Source organism: Pezoporus occidentalis, unplaced genomic scaffold (assembly GCF_034315485.1).
Source record: "Pezoporus occidentalis ecotype Australia unplaced genomic scaffold, CSIRO_AGI_Poc_V1 ctg61, whole genome shotgun sequence".
Lineage (NCBI taxonomy): Eukaryota > Metazoa > Chordata > Aves > Psittaciformes > Psittacidae > Pezoporus > Pezoporus occidentalis.
Window position 1 is genome coordinate 656,489 of NW_026915955.1, and position 24,682 is coordinate 681,170.

At 38.3% G+C, this 24,682-nt stretch overlaps 1 protein-coding gene and 1 long non-coding RNA gene across 5 annotated transcripts in view; one reads left to right on the forward strand and one right to left on the reverse strand.

The window, feature by feature from the left end:
- Positions 1 to 11,563: 11,563 nt before the first annotated feature.
- LOC134174573 (uncharacterized) lies at positions 11,564 to 14,453 on the reverse strand. The gene is made up of 3 exons (XR_009968696.1): positions 13,888 to 14,453; positions 13,340 to 13,427; positions 11,564 to 11,733 (listed from the first exon to the last, which is right to left on the reverse strand). It is a non-coding gene; the product is annotated as an uncharacterized LOC134174573 (long non-coding RNA).
- Positions 14,454 to 14,567: 114 nt separating this feature from the next.
- Positions 14,568 to 24,682, forward strand: part of AKAP7 (A-kinase anchoring protein 7) — an 89,832-nt gene continuing 79,717 nt past the window's right edge. For all 4 annotated transcript variants that reach the window (XR_009968671.1, XM_062639572.1, XM_062639571.1 and 1 more), the window contains exons 1-4: positions 14,568 to 14,911; positions 17,954 to 18,103; positions 19,116 to 19,261; positions 22,830 to 22,966. Coding sequence is in view for 3 of the 4 variants with exons in the window: in XM_062639572.1 (XP_062495556.1) it covers positions 14,569 to 14,911; positions 17,954 to 18,103; positions 19,116 to 19,261; positions 22,830 to 22,966 (776 nt within the window). In the remaining variant the exon portion in view is untranslated. The remainder of the gene's footprint in view (positions 14,912 to 17,953; positions 18,104 to 19,115; positions 19,262 to 22,829; positions 22,967 to 24,682) is intronic.

A 24,682-nucleotide genomic window follows, 5' to 3' on the forward strand; every position in this document is an offset into this window, starting at 1 on the left:
TGCATGGTAATGTAACTAATGAATCTACAATGATACGTATTATAATACAGAGTAAGGGATTTAGGAGAGCAGGAAAAAAATAATTAAATTTAGCAATTTAATAGTGGCATTCAGAACAATATATTTTTACTAAGCATAGTAAGAGGAAAATACACATTGAATTCAGAATCACAGAATCATAGAATAGTTAGGGTTGGAAAGGACCTTAAGATCATCTAGTTCCAACCCCCCTGCCATGGGCAGGGACACCTCACACTAAACCATGCCACCCAAGGCTCTGTCCAAGCTGGCCTTGAACATCACCAGGGATGGAGCATTCACAACTTCTCTGGGCAACCCATTCCAGTGCCTCACCAACCTTACGCTAAAGAACTTCTTCCTTATATCCAATCTAAACTTCCCCTGTTTAAGTTTTAACCCATTACCCCTTGTCCTGTCACTACAGTCCCTAATGAAGAGTCCCTCCCCAGCATCCCTATAGCCTCACTTCAGATACTGGAAGGCTGCTATGAGGTCTCCACGCAGCCTTCTCTTCTCCAGGCTGAACAGCCCCAACTTCCTCAGCCTGTCTTCATACAGGAGGTGCTCCAGTCCCCTGATCATCCTCGTGGCCCTCCTCTGGACTTGTATCTGATACATGGTTATTTTTTAAGTAATGACTTTAATTTTCTGTTCTCAGGTGTTAAACAGCCTGATTTTCAGAAATGCTGAGCAAATATGTGTTCAGTAGTGCTGAGAAAATAATGCTGAATAGGTAGATTCTATGAAGTCCACCATCTTTGCAACATTAGTACAATACTGTACAAATATTAGGACAATGAAGATGCTCATTTTACCCTAAGGATGGAGGAAAGCATTGCTGCTGTTTGAGAATTCTTGCTAGAGCAACCCAGTTCTGAGCACTGCCTTAGAGAGCTTTTCACTTTACTTTGTGTTTTATCTTTACTATTTAAAGTGTTCTACAATTAGATTTACTATTTAAATTGTTCTACAATTCAGATAGTCTGAAGTGACTTGTTTGTTCCTCTACTGAAATGACAATTGGTGCTACCAAAACAAAGCACTCAGCACAGGACTTGTTTACATGCTTAGTCTGCTTGCTTATCATATTTGAGTGCTGATTAGTGCTGCCTCAGTCTCCTTCTCCAGAGCCTCTGCTTGCCAGCGTGGAGTGGAGCCTGCAGTGTGGGGTTTTATGAAAGGCTTAGCAATAAAAGTAAAATTCACAGAGAAATATTTTCCCTTCCTATGTAGAAATCAGAGCAGTAAAGCATATGAAAAAATCTGTGACATGAGAAGTGGGCATATCTGACATTTCATACCTATAAAGTGCGCCCACAGATTAACAGTGCGTTGTTCAGAAAGGAAACCCAAGTATTTTCAAGGTACAAACACAAACTAAAAAAGTATTCCGGTACATAACTGGAAATTGCTGTAAGAAAAATGGTTTCAGCTGATCTGTGGGAATTACAAGATCTTAAAAGTGGCAGAACAGATTGGTGTGGAATTAAAAATCAAACCCTAAGGAACTCATTGAGATAATTATTCTGCTCCTTAGGCTGTTTTTTTTCTTTGTAAAGTAACTTAGCAATGCACATCTCCTGTTTGTGATGGCTACAAAGAAACAATATTTTTATTTTTTTTTTTTTTGATGTGTATGAATACTCTTGCATATGCCATATTGATCTCTGGCCATTGCAAAAGCAATTCCTTACTTCAGACAAAACCCTCTGTTCATTAGCACTGAATGGTATTTATCAGTCTTTTTCCTGTTTAGACAATTTGTTCAGTGTTGATATATTTAAAAACATTCAATTGGTTGGAATAGTATCTGCAGCTTCCCATCAAAAGAGTGATGGCGGTAGCTGTGGGTCTAAATCTCAAAGCACCACTCTCTAGACTTCCTAAGTGATTAGTACAGAGTATTATCACCCTCCACCATCTGGCTATCTAATATGGAAACGATATTAAAGGAATCAAAGACCCATACAGGCTTCGACACTTTGGGCATACAGTGTTTCACGGGGAAAACGTGAAAGCTGTGTTTAAAACGAGAGATATGTTTAAACATAAAAGAATTATTTCTGTTTACAGAGAAGATATGTGTCTGTCTCCCTCATTTTAATTACTTGCAAGTGTACAAAGCCATACATATGTATGGCTATGTATGAGATAATACAGCTTAGCACATACACGCAGGCTGGATCTTTAGCATGCTAGGAGTGAAATCTGTTTAAGAGTCTTATTCTGGTTTTGATGTCAGACAATTAGTTGAGGTGTTGGATGGATTCTGGGGCTTCGATTAATCTATGCTTTAAGGGTTTTGAAGTTAAATGCTTTGGATGAGGCGGAATTAAAGAATCATCAGAAATTTCTGTGTTAAAGGCTCACAATCCAATACATAAAAACTCTTGTAATTCAGTGTACTGTATATTTTTGTGTATAAAAATACCCTTTTATAAGGAAGAACAAAAGATACGCTTCCCCACTCCAGGAACATTACATGGAATAAAGAGCCTCTGAAAACCTCCAAAGCACAGAATGCAAGCTTGTGCTGCCAGACAAAAGTGAAAGCCTATCCTGTTTTCTCTCTCCCTGATGTAGTTGCTGTGTCAGATGAGGGCATCAGGGCAGATTCAAAAGTCAGAATGAAGAAAAGAGAAACGGTGCAGAGAGAAGTGTGGTGAATTCAGTCCTATGAACACCTAGGTTTTCTCTGGGCAAGCTCAGATTTAGTCTTTTTAATTTGTTTGGTTTGCAGAATTGCAGATAAAGGCGGTAATTAAAAATGGACTATCAGATTCCACTTATTCATAGGTGTTATGCTCCAGGATACTGGGAGCTCTGTATCTGGTAAAGAGGAAAGCAGAAAAAAGAGAGGCCTTTTCTCCTGTTTCCTTCAAGCTGTTCAGGAAGTTATTTCTTTATTTATTTCTTCATGGTTTTATTTTTACCTCATAATAAAAATCAAACAGTTTATTTGCATTGCCAGAGAACTCAGAGCTAGTGATCTTTCATTTGCGCTCATGTCAGGAACGTTTAGTAGCTGTTAATGAGGAAACAGCAAATATTTTGCTGAACAGCACAACTGATGGAGTCTGGTTAGGTAAAAATCTCTGTCTTCTGGTCCTGAAATCTCCTTCCCTACTGCAGTGATCTCAGGTCCTCCTCTCTCTTCCGTGGCACCTGCCCTAGACAAAGGAGAATGTGACCTGCAGCTAACCTGGAACAAGGAAAGTAGCTCAGCCTAGGGTTCCATCTGCTAAAGAATTATTTTGCTTTCTCTTCTAGCCAACTGTGGGGTTCTTTTACAAAGCTTGTAAAATGTTAATTGTCTTTAAGGTCACTACCCTCTTGCACATACGGATCAAATTGGTTACTGGCTTCAAAAGCTAAAGGGCAATGTCTGACAATACAATCACACGCACCTTAGGAAACTAGGCGAACTATGGAGCACTGCTTTTGGTAGCAAAGTCAGCTCAAGTCAAGTCAATAGGCTCTTTTCTACTGCTGCTCTCATAAAATCTGTATTGTGCTTTGCATCCACATCAGTTGTGTGAACACAGGTGTCTGTGGACACTAGGGTAAGGTGGATTGCTAAAATGACTAGGAATAAATATAAAAACTCAAATTGATTTTTTTTAAGGTACTGTTAATCCAATTTTTTACAACATTCTCATTCTCATCTTTTCCACTTCAGTGGTGCAGGGGCAAATGTGCACAGCTGCAGTGAGGAAAGGAGCAAGATGAGTCTTAAAGTGGATCTGCTGTTAATGGGGAATTAATTTTGAGTTACCCCTGAAGTGTGAAATTCTGTCCTAACTGAAGATACCAGAAAGTTTGTCTTTTACTGCAGAGTGGGTACAATTCCATTCTGTGCAGCCACAGAGCAAGGGCAAGAATCCAGCCCCCACTGACATCAGGAGTAAAATATCCCATGAATTCAATGTCTTGGCACTGAATAAACTCCAATAGTTATGACTCTGTGCTAGGATAGGAGTAAAACCTGTGAAACATTATCTGTGGCTAGAATCTGCCCTGCCATTATGAATTCCAATTGTAACTATGGAAAAAGAATTATTAAAGGACCAAAAGATAAAATTAGTATTGCTCCAGACTTAAAACTATCCTGATCTTTTCAGAACTTAGTTAAGATACAAAAAGCCTTTAATTCTGCTGTGCCTATATTTACATTCATAGTTTAGGTGAATATTTTATGCAAGTATTTAAACTTTCCTGGTTCAATTTTTTTTCTTAAACTGGTGTCAGTTAATACAGACTGTGACCTGTTTTCCATAAAATTGGTATTAACAGTGCAGACAGAGATATGAACACCAGAAATCTAAACAGTTTTGCAGTATTAAAAATATGATTTTCAGATGCATCAGAATAAAATCAGGTGCTGGCAGGATATACAAGGAGAAAGAAAGAGAACTGCCAGCCTCTGTGCTCAGTGTTCAGCCAGTTCCTAATGACCTTCCACGTGCTGGTTCATAATGTACAGAACCTGCTCACGAAGTCCTAATTCTGGCAAAAATTCCTTTTCCCTGAGTAAGAGGAGTACAGCAGCCTTCACAGTGAGCACTCAGTGACAAGACATGGAAAAACTAGCACAAGATAGTAAGGAAAAATACAGTAAATACATTTTCCAAACAACTTACTTAGATACTTTATCGTCTGGTTTATACTCAGCTATTTCAATATAGTCAAGAAACTGTAATAAGCTAACTCTGTTAAATGTATTTATGCTCAATTTTTGCTCATTGTTAGGCATGTACAGTCTGGTTGAAAGCAGGAACACAACAGCAACAGTGTTGATTTCTGATCCTAAGGGGACTATTTTTGGCAGAAATTGCCCTGGTATTCCAAAAGCTACTGTCTCCTTTCAGTGTACTAGTAGTTTTGTAGTAACTGTTTAGCAAGAAGCAGATGGATTTAACCGCCCTTTGCCAGCAAGAGGAGAATCACACACACACAAAAAATCTGTGTCCAGCAGAATCATGGTAAGCATATACCCCTTTTGTCTGCAAAGGACTTATTTAATATTCTAGTGTCCTCATTGTAGACAGGCAATATACATTATTTCCTGTTTCGTGGTGTAAATCAGGGGGAAAAAACTCCCACCACTTTCAAAAAGGCAAATTTAAATAAAATATAAAGGGCTTTATAATTATATGGATAATTCCTTCTAGTACAGATTTTATTACAGCTTTACATCCTGGATTTCTACCAACATAGATGTCATCTCGTGTAATTAACTGGATCATTTTCACAGTGTTGGATGCAGTAAGTCCTTCAGAAATCAACATTAGGAAGTATACCTGGAGGAAAGTATACTTTTCAAGTAATACTACCTTAAAAGATTCAGGAATAGGTATTTGCAGGAAGATGTGCCTTTTATGACACACAATTTACTGGTATTCTTATGGGTTCTTTTTGAAGTTATTTACTAATAATAATTTAAAATGAGATTTTAAAATAAAGGTTTACAAAGGGATATCAGCTGTTCTGTCAAGGCTTGAACTGCTGTATATATCACACAAACAAGATGTTTTCTTGTCCAGTTTTCATGAGCCAGATTATTTTTCATTGTTTTTCTAGTTTTAAAGCAGACAAGCTTCATCTGAGACAGACAGGGATATATACAAGGGAGCCATAAGCGTTAAATGGCTTAGAAGATTGTCTTAGTGCATTACTAGCTCAGCAGTTGTAAGGATTAGTGGTGGTGTTGTTTGGGATTTTGTTTTTTCTGGCAATATCATAGCAAATAACAGTTTCAAGGAGAATAACAAAGAAGTTTTGCTGGTGCTAACAGCATTTTTTTTTTTTTGCAAAAGCAAGAAACATAGATTTTGTGTCTGCAGAGTACTAATGTAATGATGAGCACAGATATCTGAGCTGCTTTCGAATGAGTTAAAATCACACTGGAAGCAGAACAAATTCATTAGTGCAGTATTATCTTTGCGTTGTTTACCCAGCTAAGGATCACAATATATTCATCCAGATGTACAGCCACAGTAATACAGCCACCTAGTTTCCAGTACCCAAGACCAGTTGTTAAGATCTGGTCTGTTTCTCTTGAGCTATGCAGGCACAACTGATAGTTCCTGTTTAGAAATGAAGTTACAAATCTTCCAGAAAAATAAATCAACTTTCTCAGTATTAAACAAAAGACAATTAACCATAAAGAATGAGTCATGACACCTAAATTGTTTGCTAAAATACATGAGCTGTGGAGGAATTTACAGATAGGTGACACTGCCAAAGCTGAAATTCTAGAAAAATTAACTTTCCAAAAACTTTCTAAATTACTGCATAGCGGTATTAGATTGTATTTGTTGAGGCAAAAAAAAAAAAAAAAAAAAAAAAGTTTTAGTATTAGAGATGTAAGGTGAAGACCTGGACAAGAATTTCAACAGTAAGCTTTATAGGTTACATTGACAAGATTCTATGTTAGATAAAAAGTTAGGTTCTGCATAACACATCTTATGACAGATTGAGCAAAAACCTTTGAGAGGTTTGAGACAAACACTGCCTATGTGATTGATAGGTACTAACTGACGGGCAGGAAGCTGTGGCTTGTGACTGAAGGAGTATGGAGAGATAGGACAAACTGTGTTTCATGATGCTGTATGTGGGCTGGAAGCCAGGCATCCACAGGCAGACTGACAGTCATAAATAGGCTGAGACAAATATAAAGGACAGAAAGACCTGGGAGTGATCTTGATAAAGATGGTAACTTGTGCTTTAAGTAAAAGAGGGTAAGAAGTGAAGGGTATACAGAAAGGGTAAAACAAATCCTCCAAAGGCAGTGCTGAAAAATGGGAGGATCATAAGTCAATGTTGTCACAAAAAAAGCAAGCAAGACAAGACTTCAATGAGAGAAATCTGACCATATGATTTTCAAGATGTCAACTAGCCACTAAGAATAATGACTGAGTCTTGTTTCTAGCACTTGAGACACTTGAGATGTGGGTGAAAACTTTTCAGCTGCAAGACACAAACTGCACTGTAGAACATGCAATTTTAGGAAAATTTAGATAGCAAATGTAAAAAGTGTATTGACTGAGTCTGGAGCTGAATGAGTAAGATGTGTAACTTCTATAAATGCAAGTATATACAGACTTATCATCAAAGGGACAAAGGCTCCCTACATTGCCAGTTCTTATGGGAAGTCAGTGAACTCTGCCTAATCACTCCCTCTTGCTCTGAAATCTCCCTAATGAACATTCTAATTGCATGGATATGACAAGTCAACTGTCATTAGTGGTACTTCCCATCTCTCGAGTCCTCCAAATACAGTACGTAATTGGTAACATCTGCTGTAGACCCATACATATATTTGACAAAAGTGCAGCTCAACATTTCCTTTGGCAATTCAGTTTGCTTTTTTTCTGCCTTATTCTTCTGCTGGTCCTGCTCCTCTTCAATTAAGGGAGCAGATCCTGGCCATATTACACCACTGAAGGAAAACATGACTTCTTTCACTGATTGCCCCTCAAGTGAGTGATCCTATTACTGCTCTTCCTAACTGTCTCAAAAGCATAATACAACCTTTTCTGGGGCAGGATCTCACTTTTTTTAAAAGTCTCCATGCAGCTTACCTGTCTCAGCCAGCCTGACTGTGAGGAAGTCTATTCTTAGGATTGTAGATACCATTGTGCCAAGACACAGCAGGAAAACAACTGTATGTCCCATAGTATTATTTGTTGCTATTTTCAATTCGCCTGTTATTTGCAATTTTGATGCTTGTCTGTTTTGCTCAAAATAATGATGATGAAGTTTTTTAGGACCCAGTACAAATTAGAAAGAAAGAGAGCATCCATGTCACAGTGCTATGTTACATGGGAAGTTATCATATCATTTGGTCAAAACTGAATGCAAGCATATCTGATACTGAAATATTTTGAACTGAGTTTGAATTATGTGTCAAAGAAAAAAAAAAAATCATTGATTCTCTGGCTGCCCACCAAAAGTAGAGTTCTTGACAGAGTTCATTTTCATATATACCCGAGCTCCTGCCTTTCAGTGTTTCAGAACCTGTGTTCACCTTTCATGACTTTTAAGCTGTAGGCTGATTTCCTTACATAGAAGTGAGTCTGGAATATTCAACTCTTCAAATGAAAATCACCCAGAAACTAATTAAAAATAAGACTTTTTTTCTTTCGTACACAGGTACAAGTTCTTGTGGTAAGACCAAATACCTGTTGTGATCAGACCAAATGAATTACAGTTCTTCTGGAGCCCTGGGAAGATGCTTTTCCCCACCCTCTCCTCCTCCCTTTATACTAACTGTATTAAACAGCTGTTGGTCCACTTTCACAGATATATGGTAATGGGCATATGCTGGTTTATGGAGACAGGCTGGATGCCTGACAAAATGACCCAAATCTGGTCCTTGCAATAGGGCTGCTGAAAACACTGTTGTAACCTGGACTGAAAGTCAGATTTACCAGTGGAAATGTAAATGGTTTCCTGCCTTTCAGTTATTGCAACATATCTAGTGCTACTGTATGAGTGAATGTGAATTGAAAGTGGCTCAGCAAAAGCCTGCTGGATTGAGCATGAACTGCAAGGGACTGACCGACTGTTAAAGACATAGCAATGTGCTAAACTGGAGAATTAAAACCTGTCTCTTTCCCTATTATCAGAATGTGTTTAGGTGTTTTTGTTTAATTGTGTCTGTTTTCTTTTTCATGCTTTGTCATAATATGAGAATGTGGACACAAGTCTTTCACTTAATGTAAGTTACAAATAATGATTGTAAATAAGGAAGCTTTAAATTGGTTCATCCTTGTGACTTGATACATTAAAACCTTGAGCCTCAAGAAGAGGATAAGGAAACTCCATGGTCAGCAAAGAGATGGCGAATACCCTCAAAGCAATACATACAGACTGATCCTGATAACTGCAAGAGATTTCGGTGGCAGAAACTGGATGCCGGATCACATTGCTCCAGGTGTGAGTGGCAGCTAAAACAATGTTAGAACTGAGATCTCTCAATTCTGTTTATGTCAGGGACCCTTTTCTCCTTCAAACAATAAGTTACTGTTTCCCTGAATAGCTCCTAGGAAAGGTATTTTGAGTATCACCCTTTTTTTTGGTTATACTTCCGGTTAAATATAAACAGACATCTTAAGAGACTGCTGGTATGAAAGCAGTGGGAGGGATTTTTTGCACAGCTAGGCCCAGTAACACCAGGGGTAATCAATTTCAAAATTCATGTGAAACACAAAACAACACTGCTTAATTATTTCTTACTAGGTAGGCTCTAACTTGGCAGAGTCCCAAAACCTACACTGTGTGAAGTTTTCTGAGCTCTTGGGCTTTGTAGCATTAGCCATAGCCATCATCAGGTTCTTCTAACTGGATGAGGGTTAATATAATATTTGAGAAAGGCTGTTTTGACACAACTGTTTCCAGTTAGAGAGTAGATGTTGAATTTAATTGTCTGGGCTCCAAGAGATTTTGCCAGAGGCTGAAATATTGAGGCAGAGCACAAAGCTTTTTCCCTAATTCTGAACAAGGTGATCACAAAACTAGGGCTTGATCCAGTTCACCCAACTTGAGCCTTCTAACTGACATGGCTAAGCAGGACACAAGTTGAGTTGTCCTGGCCAGCTCTGTTGTTCATGGAGAGAGAAGAGCATATCTAGAACTACTCTTTATCATGTGAATTACATTTTCCCTCTGGAAAAGACTCAGTCTGGCTGAAGAGTCCCAGAGCAGGTACATTCACATCTTAGGCTAAGTTAGCAATTGGCTGAAGCTCTGGTAGTGCTTGTGAACTAATGTCTGAGCTGCTCTTATGAAATGCTTGCAGGGCCAACAATGATGATCTGAACTTCAGGAGACACTGTCTTAGGTTCTGGCAATAAGAAGCTTGGATTTGTTTCCTTTTAATTGGACTTCGCGCTCTGCAAACGTACATGAAAGATACTGCCCCTATTCCACATAATATCGTAACTCTACAAAAGACCACAGGTAAAAGAGGAAAAAAGATACAAGGCCACACATGAAACCTACACAGTGGTGACAAATACATGGTGTATTTGTGCAGTACCTGGAGTGGGGAAGGTAAGGAAGCCACAGCTAAAACAGAAGCTTGTGGCTGAAGGAAGAGACAGACAGAAGAGCAGGAAAGAAGAGGAGAGCAGGGAACACAACAGAGAAGCAGCTAAGAATCAAGATTTTTGACTTTAGCCAGTAAATACGTATTTCTCCCACCCACATCTGGAATAATATGAATTTTGGATTGAGAACTGCATTCTTTACTTGCCTAAGACTCCCAGTAAAAGTGTCTTTTGCTCAAGGAATGCAGGATCTAGTGTCTCAGCTGTATGACTTCCTCATGTAGTTGGCAATATTCACTGCATTGAAAGTCAAACTGTTTTTTCATTTCAGGCAGCATCTTTTTAAATAAAACACTTTCCCTCCACATTTCCATTGCATGTACTTTTTAAAAAACTTTATTTCAGTCAGAATATAAGAGCAGTTCCAGGAAGCTGGAGATTCTGGATCAAACCTAACTTGACCTGTAGAGCTGAAATGTCCATCAGGCTTACTAAAGTTCCTAAAATAGAAATGTGCTTTTATTTCGGTTCATGTTGCTGATCTGTGAAGGCTTCCTATCAAACTAAATGGTGTCTTCACTTTGCAGACTACCAGTGAGAAAAGAGTGAGAAAAACAAAATTGTAGTCATCAAAATTGCTTATTTTCCATTTAATGATTTTGTTTGCGTGTGTATAAATGTTTAGTAAAAGGAAAGCTATCTTCTCATCTCACAAAATATGAAGAAGTATTCCATTATAATATTTGTATTCTAGTTACCCTATATTTTGGAAATTGAAGCTATGTATATCACATTGTTTGATGGAATTTGTACTTCTGAGACAAAGGTAAAGAAATTAATAGCGTCATTTAACCTGATGGTGGAGCAACACAGGGAAGACTGGTTTTGTCGACTATAGAAGGATGATGTAATTGCTGCAGAAGGAGGATTTACCTGCACTACATGACTTGTGGAGGATTTTCTGTGCTGACAGGTGAAAGAAGAGTTAGCTTAGGAAAGCATACTCTACTCTGCTTCAAGTATTCAAGAGGGAATGTTAAAACTAGTCAATAAGATACAATTTGCAGGACAAATGGGTAAAGGAACTAGCCCTAATAGTTGCTTTTTTTCAGGGAACAAAGGCTGTAGAAGTTCAAGATAGAGATTACACCCTACAATAATGCCCAGTGCACAGTCCAAGTTAGTAAAAAATGTCATGGACTGTAAGTTAGTGCAGATGTGTATCCAGCTGCTTTTGCCAAACCTCATCTGTCCCAGATGCAAGATTTTATATTTGTCTTTGTTGAACTTCATGCATCAAGCATCTGTTGTTCCACTTCTCCAGCCTGCTGAAGTGCCCCTTAAATGCTAGCCTGTGTGCAGGAATGTGGAAGGGTGCCCAAGCATGCTGCTTGCTCAGGTTGAGGGACAGCCTCTGCCACCATCCTATCCTGCATCTGCTTTCCCATTATCTACCACTAATCTGTCAGCACACTTGCCAGTTTTCTTCCAGCTTAGGTCTGGTGGAACTACTTCATCCTTCAGTAACCTAGTTTAAAGCTCTCCTTATGAGACTGGCAAGCCTGTTGGCAAGGACATCCATGCCTCATTTTGTTAGGTGAATCCTCTCTGCACCCAACAGTCATCATTCATCAAAAAGCCTGCAGGAACCTGGAAGTGTCTGAAAAAATACCTTGACATTAATAGCATACAAGTGTCCATGCTGATCTTTAGCCAGTGTCCCTCCTAACAGTCACTACCTAGAGGGTAGCAAGTGAAGAGTTGCTGCACTGGGTAATCGGTTATTTTTTTTCAACTGATTCCCACTGTTCCATTCCCTCTTCCTGCAATGTAAATGAACTGCTTGTGATCAACAGATCATGAAGATATCCACTTACCTTATTCCTTTTCACATTAATCTTCATGTTAGATGCCAGTCAAATGTAATTTATATTCATTAAATACAACAGAAAACATCTTCATGTGCTTCTTCCTTTTATACCAGTTATTGTAGAAACTCTAGCCTATTTGTTTTTTGATCTTTGCATTAAATTACTTTATCCCAGGCACTCCACCACCTCTTTTACTGCAGTTCTGCAACTCACATTTTTCTTTGTTTCTGTAGCAAATCTTTTATGACTACCAGATCACAGTCCATTCTTCTCCATTTGTCAGAAAACAAGTTGCTGTATCATAGTGTCACTAACGAAGCCTTGTTTTGTATCAGTTATGTCCTCCCTTCTTATCACAATAACCCAAGCTTCCCCTATAGTCTCCATGCCTTCCCACTACAATACGTTACCTCCCTCCCACGTCCGACACAATATCCCAATGTTCCGATATTTAGGCCTTCCTGTAACACATCCAGTTCCTTCCCCTTTATTTCCTAACTTTGCATAGTGAGTCATGTCCCAGAGAGTCACAACTCCCCCATATCTCTTGCTTGACTAAGATAATACATAATGGGTATTGATAATATGTATCATGACCTATCATATAACAAGCTGCCCAATACTCATGGCCAGCCACTGTTTCATGGAAAAACATACACATAGCACTGATTCTTCTTTTCCTCATTTGGAATCTAAAGAAGTTTCTCTTTTCTCCCAAACCACTAATTTTCAGGAGAGGTATGGGAATATCATACATCTGAATCCTCTTACTCTCTCCTGAATTGAAGTTAGAGGGTGGATTAAGAGACCGTAAGGTGGGTGAGAAGCTAACAGGTATGGGCAGTGTGATTCTGTAAGCAAATACATTTGCAGAGCTTACATAATTGCTTCCTCTGTCTGTTAAGTGTCATTGTCATTATTTCTTTTTTCCTCAAAGGGACGACTGTAGTGCTGAGAGGCTAATCAGAAACTCTCTTTAATACAGGCAAGGCCACATAAAACTCATACAGTGCTGGCTTTGGCCCCAGCCTCAGCAGTGGTGAGAAATAGTTTCCGCCAGGCACCAGGTCAGTGACCTCTGTGAAACTTGCGCAGTATTTGGGCAGCCAGAAAAATCACAAGTTGTTACTTCATCTTTTAGTCCCCAGTTGAACACTTCCCTCCAATGCCACTTCTAGGACTTGTAGGGACAATTCATGGTAACTGTTACTAGATCCAGCTAAGGTACTTTTCATTTCTTCCTTCCCCTCATCCTGGAGATTGTATAATATGGAGGCACATTGTAAACCTAAACAATACATGTACGTGTTTGTGCTAGGCTAATGGGTTAGATAAAATTTTAGCTCCACTAAAAATACATTTTGTTTTCAAGAGAACCATTAAATGCTAACTTACCTAAACATTGCACTGGACTTCCTTGTCAACTGTACAAACAGAAATGTTTTTCTCCAGTGTTTTCTTGCTGAAGATTTCTGTGAAACACCTAATGAATTGATTTGGAGCAGTTTCAGATCCAAAACTGCATTTTAAATTAATATTTTTTTTAAAGACATTTGAAAAGAGAAGATTTTCTCCCAGTATTTGACTCTCTGGAATCAAATTTTTGTGGAGGTATCTTACTTGCCAATGCTAGCAGGCTAGGAACAGATGAACACTTACATATTTAATCTCCTAATGATAGCTGACATTCAGCTGAAATGCATACAGTAAGAAAAATTGCCAGAAGCCTCACTCTAAAGCTTCTCTTGGATCCCTTAGAATTCTGACTTGTGTCTCACATCCAGCCTTTGGTCTCCACAGGACTATGCAGACCAAATGAAAACACTGTGTGAAAGATGGCATAAGCAAACACCACACAAAATCATTCAAAAGAGTGGTAAAATATTTCCAGATTTTATCTCCCACAGAGTGACAACCCAAAAGAGCCAAATACAGAAACTGACCTCATTTTTCACTCTCAGGTTCTAACATCCAGCACCCATGCACCTTCAACTGACAACTGGCTCCCTCAGATATGGTCTATGGCCACAGGCTGATCTGCAAAAGCACCAGGCAACACTTGGCTTGGCTTCTCCCACAGAACACAAGGATGGGATGTGGCTTCCCAGTGGCACAAATTCTTTATTTAAGCAGAAAAAGCACATCTCCCAGGCCTCTCCTGTATGCTCCAGAAGCAGATTCCCAACAGAAGACCGTGTGGTCACCTCAGAGGCCTTAGTGCCAGCATCCAGGAGAGGCCAGGGCCATCCAGAACAGCTATGTAAAGGAAGGAGTTTAGAGCAAACTTAGAGCAGGACTATGCATTCTTCCCAAGACCGTAGCTAAAGACGTCAATTACTGTTGTGCAGCCCTAAGCAACAACTGGTTATTTTGGGGAGACACCAGCCCAAACCACTCCTGGTGGCTGCAGCCCTTCTGTGTGACGAGCGCCGTCAGTAAAATACTGAGTGAAAGCAGGACACTGAAATACGGACCCCACGTTTCAGGACACGCTATCCCAGTGTCTTCGCTGTGACCGGTCTGCTCTGCCACATACGGTCAGCAGACAGCAAACTGGGGAGGAAGGTGACGGCTCCGGACCCTCAGAACTCCGGAGCGCCGCCTCCCCAAGACCACCTCCCGCCATGCCGCACGCGGGCCGCTTGGCGCAGAGCACGCCGGGAGCTGTAGTCCCGCGGCCGTGCGGCTCCGTTCCTGCGCTGCCGGGTGCAGGCATTTGCGCTGCATCCCCTCCGTCCCCGCGGTGTCGTGGCGGGCCGCCCTGCTCGCCTTCACCGGGCATGCAGGGGCTCCTGCGGCGGCTTCTCCCACCGCTTTACGCGGCGCGGCCGGCGGCGGCCCGCGCCCTCCTCGCCCGGCGGGCTGTACCCGCTCTGCCGCGCCTCATGGCGCTGCGGCTGGCGGCGGGAGCCGGAGAAGGAGAAGGCGCCCACCTCTTAAACGCAGGCGGCGAGACCCCGGAGCACGGTGAGAAGGCGAGAGGGAAACGGGCAGGCGTTTGCGAGGCCCCAGGTTCCGCCTTTCCGGCCGGCTGCGGAGGGAGAGGCGGGGGAGGTGAACCCGGGGCCTCGCAGACTCCTCAGCGCGGTCCTGGCGCCCTCCGGTGCTGAAGGGCAGCGTGTGGGTCTTACGGTTCCCGCGCCGTTGCTGGTGCCCGTTAGGCGTTAAACAGTCACGTTGGGCAGAGCGGCTGTAAAAACTATGGCTTGTATAGGCATATCCAGGAGTCGTAAGGAGAGGGTTCACAGCAGGGGCTGTGCAGATCGTAGAGGGAAATGATTCAACCTAAGTGCGGGCTGTGGCTAAAAAGTCTGGAGTTTGTTTTCCCTGCTTGCCCAGTTCTGTGTCTGGGCTTGCAGTCAGTGTAAACGTTTGACCTGGCCGAATACTACATCTGCAGGTCTTTTCTCCACAAAGTTCTCTGTTTGTTGTTGTTTTGTTTGGTGGTTTTTTGTTTTTGGTTTTTTTTTTTCAACTCCTTCAGTTCTCTTAACAGTCTAAGCACTGGTGCCAGCACCGGAGGTTCAGAATGCCTGGAGAGTAAGACCATCTAAGTTAAATTGTGTTCAAAGGATTACTTTGTTATTAAACATATGAACACAAGCATATTAAACATATGAACATAGAATCATGGAATGGTTTGGGCTGGAAGGGATCATTAAAGCTCATCCAGTTCCAGCCATCTGCCACAGACAGGGACACCTTCCATTAGACCAGGTTGCTCAAAGCCCTGTCCAACCCGTCCTCGAACACTGCCAGGGATGCGGAAGCTACAGCTTCTCTGGGCAGCCTGTGCCCGTGCCTCACCACCCTCACAGTAAAGAACTTCTTCCTCATATCTAATCTAAGTCTACCCTCTTTCAGATTAAAGCCATTATCCCTTGTCCTATGTATAGTATAAACATATTAAACATAAACATACTAAACAGGTAATGGTGCCTGGAGACCTAATCTCACTGTGATCTGTGATGTGTAGGTGTCAAGAAATAGAAGATTATTTGAAATTATCTGAAACTGTAATCTGTGTGGGGGAAGAGGGCCAGGAAGAGGGTGCAATCAAATAGGTTTTATTGTTTCTTATTGTTTGTATTCTCTCCTTTATGAGCTAAGTGTATGAGGATTTTTTTTTTTTTTCTGTTGGAACAGATGACTTAAATACTGCTGAAGGTCAGCAGCCACTTAAACAAATACAGATATGGGAATAACATATGCACCTGTTCATATGTGAAATTCAGGCTAATTAATTAAGCATGCAATTAAGAAAAAGCAGTTTATCTTCTAACAGTTTGATGGTCAAGGAGTTCCTATGGAAGCTGATTTTGTTACCCTAGGTCTCAGATTTTTGAGCAGACAGAGCAAGGTAAACACTAAATCTGCAAAATACACCCCTCAGATTCATAAGAGTCCTTGTTCTGTAGCTGGTGCTACCTTAAAAAAATCCCTTTTGCTCCTAGCTGGTTCTGATTCTGCATTTCTGAGTGGTGTTAATAACTTCTACCTCAAACTGACCTGTTTTTTTGTTGGCTTCATAGATTTCTGTCTTGCCCTTCACTTCAGGATCTCCTCGAAGGAAGGGCTATTGTTTTCTGTATGCAACAATCTGTTTTGTGTGAACTTTAATCTGAATGTTAAATACGAGTTTCATTATTGCTCTAACATGTTTGTTATGCATACTTCTTTAGTGTCAACAAGCAACAAATCTAAATACTTTGTTTCTCTTTAATAGCCTCCAGGGTAAAGACAGGTGTCAGACTACAACCACAGAGTGATTATGACTCCCTGCTGTAGACTGGAGTGAATTAGCATTTGGTCAATTTCTTCTTTTACTTATCTTTCCTAGCATAAAGCAAGATATGCAAGAAACATTCCATAGGATTATAATAACCCAGACTGGGTCTGTAATGTTTATTTTTATATATGTAGTGTAGTTTTGCATGACCCAAGAATATAATATACACTTTTGCTGCCAAATTTTCCCCATGGGCCAGATTTGGACTATCTGCACTGGTCACAAAAGGAGCTTTGAAAATGTGTTTTCTGTAGTAATGAGCTGTCCTGGGATAAACTGCAATTCTGACATAAGGCTTCTTCCACTACAGTAATCCCATTGTGGAGTTGTCCCGAAAGAGTATTGCTAGATGCCTTGTTATGTGCACATTTTTTTGCTGCTAGAGGAGATTTTATTCTTTCATTTTTTAAGGTATAACTCAATATGCCAATATTAGAGTTTACTGATGCAGAAACATGAAGCAGGCTTAAGGAAATGACTCATGCTTAGTTAGTACTCTTGGGGAAAAAAAGACATTTTTAAAAACTTGTTAGTGGAAATTATTCTGTCATTGTGGTATTACTCTGAGATACAACTGCATGCATATCTTTATACATGCGAGATGAAGTTTGATTTGCATTGATTCCTTTTTTAGCTTAAATACTAAAAGTCAGTTTTTAGAGTGAGAAGTTCGGATCATTGCTGTGCGTAATATGTTTTATAGTGTGGGAAATGCAGGGGTAGAATAATTGTCTCGTGTCTATATGATTTAGTGAGCTGAAACTCTTTGTTATATGAGGAGTGGTAGGATTCCCTTCCTGTTCCTTCAAGCCTCATTTTCTGTGTGTTTACGCATTGGAATTAATTTGCCAGTGTTTGTCTGCACTGAATTCATATGCCATGCAGTTTTTCAAAGTGAATGTTATGTGATGTCTGAAGACTTTATTTTTTTTTATGCTCAGTTCTATCATTTTTTTTCTTGCATGTAATTGCTTTCACTTAGAACCACACAAGACCAGAAACTATTAAATTAGAATGCTCAAGTCCCTTGTTGCTGTTCCACATAAAGCAGTATTTTGCTGATATGTTGACAAGGAAGAAGAGAGGCATTCTGGAGGGGCTTATATGTCAATATTTATTTACTGATAATTAGAGAAATATATGCTTGGTATATTGCCTGTGTATTATGTCTCTTCACTGTCAAAACCTAAGACCCAGTGTGTTATTTTAATATATTTCAGGTGGGCTAGAAAATGTACAGCAAAAGAAAATCTTTGAAGAGAATAACAAAGAGACAAAACAGATGGAAGAGCCATGTCCTGCTGATACAGTAGACTCTCTGATGGCGGAAATGCCATTTGTCGACACAGATATTGAGGATAAATTTATTAGTAAGTACATTAAACAATAATGTGGAAGCATAGACACATCATACACACAGCGGGCTGTGCACATGGAACAGAGTCTGTCTGCAAGCAGGGTCCAGTCCAGAGTCTCTCTTATTAGTATTCAGTCTTGCAAATACTGGAGTATATTAAAAATTTACCATTTGGGGATTCATTGCAGCAATGAGTCACAGAACAAAGACACCTTGTATGTCACATTACTGTATGTGAACTTCTCGAGTGATGGCTTTTATGAGCTCTCTTCCAATATGTATATTCCCAACATGGGGCTAGAAGTGCACCTCTATTTAGACAGTGGATATCTGCAGCCTGGTCATCTTACGGGTATTTTTCAGGCCACATGGTGGGAGAGGGTCTGCAAAGGCCTGAGGAAGTAGATAGGAGAAAAATAATTTATGGTGCAGGAGAAGAATTGAGGACACACTTTCACCATGTTGGAAAGTGTCTTTGGGAAAGAAGGTAGAAAATAGATCTGGCTTGGATTAAATTTTCTTCTGGGCTGGGTTTGGTGCTTGAACTATAGGTTGGCCAGTCCTAGTCTAATACAACCTTTTTCCTTAATATCCCTATGTATTATGTATGTATTATGTAATGTATTATTGTGCTTTCTATTTCAAAATGCAGCATGCGTAGGATTTTTAAATCTCAATATTGGCCCTTTTGCTCTAAAGCTATGTCTGTATTCAAGTGTAGACAATTTGGAGGTCCGTTACACTGGAGTTGGCTAAATGAAACACAGTAGTTTGGAAGCTGCATGTTGGTGTTAGCTGCTTGTAAACTCTGCTTAGAAGTGTAGGCTCTTAGTTCAGGTATGCTGTCCCCTTGTCTGACTACAGTAATTCAGGCTGGAGTAGGATCTGCCAGTTCAGAGCATGGGGAGATTAGATGGCTGGCAAGACACCCTCCAGTCAGTTAACTGAAGTCCAGCTCCTGTTGTCATGATATTGTTTTTGTTTTGATTTTCTATATGCTGAAAGTAATTTTTTTATCTCTTCAGTGCACACAACCTCTGAAACAAATATAAAAAAGAAAAGAAAGAGGACTACTGGGAAGGAAATTGAGGAAGACACTGAGAGAAAGAAGAAAAATAAAAAGCAGTATCAGCCAAATTATTTCATTTCTCTTCCAATTACTAATCCAGAGGTGAAATTCTTTATTATACTGATTTGGTATAACCAGAATTATCTCAACAGTTGCATATGTTTGTAGAAGAACAGTGTTTGATCTTGAGCAAAATAGTTTTTTGCAGGTAGTTTTAAAGGAATATTAGAAGCCTATTCAAAGAATAACTTTATATTATGTAAGAGTTTTGTGAATAAAATTGCCTACCTCAAAAAGAGTAGCGGAAAAATATGTTTTTATTCAGTTTGTCAGTCTTATGGATTTCACATTATTTTGCCTGAATTTGTACTGTTCCAGTATTGCCTATTTTGTTGTTTACTTAGAAAAAGGGAAGCATTCCTATTTAATTTAATAAGAAAATCCCTAGCAATATTTTTAGCTCTCCTTATAGATAGGAATTTGGATCTTTTACTGTTTTAACTGGTCAGTTTGTAGCTTAACATTTTCCATCTTATTTAAAATTCATTGTTTAGTGAGATAATGTTCAAATGGATTCAAGAAATACAGAGAGCTCTTTAAGAAAATGTATTTTCTTGTAATAGCATGTGTTGTCTGATTTGGACAGTAAATGAGAATGATTTCTTGCATGCTGCAGGATTTCTGGTACAGCTTTGATACCTTTTGTGTCTGCAAATAAGGAAAGTAGATACATAATGTTAAACCAATCAGTTTACCACCATTTCCAAATTTAGGTGTATTTTTTAATACCAGAAGCTATCTCAAGTGAATTTTAACTCATCATACAGCTATACTATCTGTTCTCTGACAAAGTCAAATATTAAAAAATCCAAAATGAAAATAAACCAACATAGGTTTGAAAATTACACTGCAGTCTTTCAATCTTTAAAACATACTGCGTGAAGAAGAGATGGCAGGGGCTAGTTTCATAAGATCCAGGATGGCCTGACACAAATATTGTGGGAGATCTTTTGTGCCATCTTAGTCTGAAATACCTTTTCTCCATGTCTGTTCCATGATTAAACAAGTGCAAGAATAATGTAGGGGTTGTATAATCTGATTAATTGAGATTTCCTGCTCACAGTTGTTACTATGGCTGGTTAAATGGCTGGTTGAGTGGAAAATTCCTAACTGTGCATGCTTTTTTATTATCATGTACTTAGCCTTATATAATTTACGGAGGTAAAGGAGCAACTATACTGAATTTCAGAGCATTTGGGAATTCCAGGACTTTACTAGAAAGTTTTGTTTATACTTGCCTCCTTAAATGTAGAGTTGTTCTGAAACAGAAAATACATGCTGGAATTTGTATGAGCAGCATTAACCAAAATTTAGACTTAAGACACCTGGTTTCTTGATAGCCAGAGGGAATCTGATAATTACTGGTAGTATTTCAGTTAGTAATGAGCGACCTTTTTTTTTTGAGCATCTGATTTTATTTTGCTGAAGCGTTTTAAGCATTAGCACTTTTTCTTTATATTTTATGTCACATTACAAGCTTTACACAGAGAATCATTTTGTAATAAGGGATGTTTCTGGACCATTTAATGAACTCTTCCTCTTGGAAATTAAGCACTTTCCTTTTTTTTCCCCTTTTTTTCATTTTAATTATGTGTTGAATCTTCAGAAATAAAATGTGGTATACCATTAATTTTGAATTTATCTTGAAATTTGCATTATTACTTGTGCAAAAACAGTTAAATGGATGATTATCGTTGTATCTTTTTCTTGTAAATTTTTTTTATGTTGTGTTTCATCTGATGAAACCACTTGGTCAGTTTGCCTTTCAGCGTCCTCCTGTCTTGCTTATAATTATAATTAATCTGTTAAATCTTTAAAGCTTACAGTCTTTATATTCACTTACTAATTGCATCCTTGCAGTAAGCAGAACTAAGTTATTTTGTTACTCTTCAGAATAACATATGCCAAGTAATGAGAGAGGGGACCTTGAAATCAGAATTTTTAGCCTTATTTTGGAGCACTTTTTAAAATCTGAGGGGGAAATTGTTAAGTATCGTCTGCCTTCTGACATTACTTTAAGTTAGGAAACATCAAGTTAAAAGAAATAGCATGATAGCAGTTGATATGTAACATAACTCTGTAAGGTAATGTAAGTAGCAGATTAAAAAGTAATTTAAAGTTTTCATTTATGCAGTGGGTCATAACTAGTTATACAGAGAAGTTGGAAGAGTCCTGTTTCACTTAATTAAAATTCCGCACACTCAACTGTCAATTGCACCTTAGATTTATTGAAGAAAACAGAATGAATCTGAAGTTTTATTATGCATTATGATGTCGCAGCTAGGCTACAGCTACTGTGTTACATTTTGACAACATAACTTCTGGGAAAACGTATTAAAAATAAATTCCTGAAATTCACCAAAAAATTCTTTTTTCTTTTTTAATTAGTTCCAAATAGTATAGCTTGTGTAGAATAATGTCATTTTAGGCAGACAAAAATAACCTACAGTCTTCAATAGAAATTTTGCCTTTATCAGAAAGGCAGCTTATTTCATACTTTCTTAGTGGGTTCAGCAGTAACTTGTCTCTGAAACTGCTAACTGTCCGTCTTTGGAATTAATCCTGTTCCAAAGATACGTTATTTGTTATGTTATTAGCTTGATTTCCTGGTGGATTTTATATAGGTGTGAACCTGCTTATCTCTTTGCCTTGTTGTAACCCCTCTGGGGTTTTGTGGGTTTTCAGCCTTTACACCAGAACTCATTTATCTGTTAGGTCTTGGCTTATCATGCTTTAAGAAGTAACTCATTTTGTCAGATGGTCAAGGTTATTTATTTAATTTAATTTCCAGTAACATATTCAAGAATTGTTGCAGATTTTTTGTTTTGTTTTGTTTGGTGTTTTGGGTGGTTTTGATTTGTGTTTTGTTTTGTTTTCTGGTCTGTTTTGGTTTTTTGTTCGCTTTTTTTTTTTTTTAAAATCACTACAATAAAACTATTATAATGGCAAGCACAGTTAACATTTTGTATACAGTTTATAAAGCAGGTGTAGCCATACAAATGATTTTCAACAAAGAAAGCGTAGTTCAACTAATTTTAAAGAAAAAGACTGAAGTTTGAACTGTGTACACATTGTATGGAATTTCATTAAAATATGTTTGATGAGAATATATAAATTATATCTGTCTATGGGGTAGTGTAATCAGAATTCTAGATCAGGAATCTCTACAAATTATTACTAGATATTCCTGTTTTGTATGATCCTATGTGCCTGATCCTGAAAAGTGTCTTTCCAGACACATCTGCGCATAGCAGCACACAAGTTTAGCAAAGCAGGCAGAGAAAGTCCTTGAAGAAGCTTTTTATTTGGATTAATGGCAGTATAAAACTGATTGATCTTAATCTTTTCCATGAATTTATCCTACATATGGAAGCAGGCTCCTATTAAGATGTGATGGGGAGTGTCCAGTGATTTATTAATCACTCCATTTGTACCCACTTTGGGTTTACTCGGCTCAATTAACACAGCTTTGTCAGAGGATAAAACTTTCTTCTGCTAGAATGGTTTTTACATAAAAGTTTGATTTCAGTTTGTATGTTTTCTTTTCACTTGCATGATGGGATACAGTAATTGTAACTGCTAACTGTTGTTTCTACCTCTTTCTTCCCAGATTAATAGGAGTATTCAGGCTGTCCAAGATGCAGTAATACAAAAGGATCAAAGATTTTCCAAAGCAATGGTTCACTCTGGCTCATTGCATGTCACCATGTTTGTGATGCATTTATCCAATGAAGAAGAAATTAGCATGTAAGTATTCGGTGTTAAATTATATACAAGTGTTAAATTATAATTATAAATTTTATGTATATATAAATCTATTTCCTTTTTATTTTATTTAAATGATATGTATATATAATTATCAATTATATGTATATATACAGGCGTTAAATTATATACAAGGCATATACAAGTATTCTTGCTGGAGGAGTTCATAAAAAAGGGTTCATAGAAGGGGTAACTGATGGTTATTTTTTGCAATACAGGGCCTTAAAATACTAGGGTTACTGAATATGTAATTCTTGTTGTTCTTAAAATACTAATCTTAATGTTAGTAATTTTCATAATTTGCAGTATGTCATGAGCTCTGAACTAAGTATGAATTTTTCCCTTGCATTTTCCGTATTGTGTGCTGAACTTGCATGTGCAAATCTCGTGTTTGCTAAAGTAATCACTTTAAAACAGTGTTTTGTTGCAAAGCACAATGAGCAGATTATTAGGGGAATTTTCGTAGTTTAGCAAATGTTATAAGCTGAATTAGTAATTGTTGCTGAAAGACTTCAATGAAATAAACCCTAACTCCAAGGTTTTTTTATGCCTCATGCAGTTATAGGTTTGCTTCTTTTTTTTTTTTTAATGTCCCTAAATTACTTTATTATACTCAAAATCTAAGTACACTTAAAAGAGAGGTGGCTATTAGACCTTTTCAAAAGTATAATTTTTATGTTACTTCAGTGACATAGCTGATTTTTTTATCATATAAAATGTAGAAAAGTTGTGGAAAGATGTGCTTATTATTATACAATGATGTCTGTCATGTCTAAGATGCAACTACTTCCTTTATAAAATGCAGTTCTTTGGTTATTTTTTTGCTATTTATCACAGGCCTACTTTAATGTACAAGTTCAGTGGTTGATACAAAGATGTTCAGACTTCTGTCTATACAGCTGTAATTTATAAATGTTCAGAATAATAATTTACGTGTCTAGTTGTAATTTTGAAATGAAAACAAACAGTGTATTTAACAGTCCTACTTTACACAGACTTTCTTGGCAGTTTCTATTTATATGTAGTACATAATGGCATGCATATGTGGTGTCTCAATCTTCACATATTATAATTGCAGAATTGATACTGCAAACACTTTGGTAACTAACAGAATACTATGTGAAGTGCTGATAAATGGCCTACTGGCATTGTAAGAACATCTGGGAATCCTCTATGGCTTATGTGTCAGTTTTGTAGTGAATTGCTAACGAATTAAAATTCATCATATCGTTTTCAGTCTGTGAAAGAGAAGCCTCGTGGTTTCGTCACCCCCAGATGTGTTCTTTCAGGGCCTGTCATATATATGTGTGTGTATATATATATATATACGTTTATCTTACTGGCTTTCTCTGCAGTGTTAGCACACATGTGGTCCATGTACTGAATTACCTAGATAAAATACTGAGTAAGTGCAGTGAGACATTGCTTTGGTTATGGTACAGTTACAAAATAATGTGTCTAATAAGTATATGTTGAATATTTTTCCTTCAAAGGTTTGGCTGTTAAAGTGCAGATTGCTCATAAGAAAGCAAGAATCCAAGACAGAACATAAGAACCATTTGGTAGTCAAGGGCATGCTTCTAATAAGGAGTATTTTAGCTAAAAATATTTAACACACCTAAAAATAATGACATACACCAGTATATCTAAATCAATTGCCCTGCTTGTTTTTCACACTCATTTCCTTGAATGCTATAT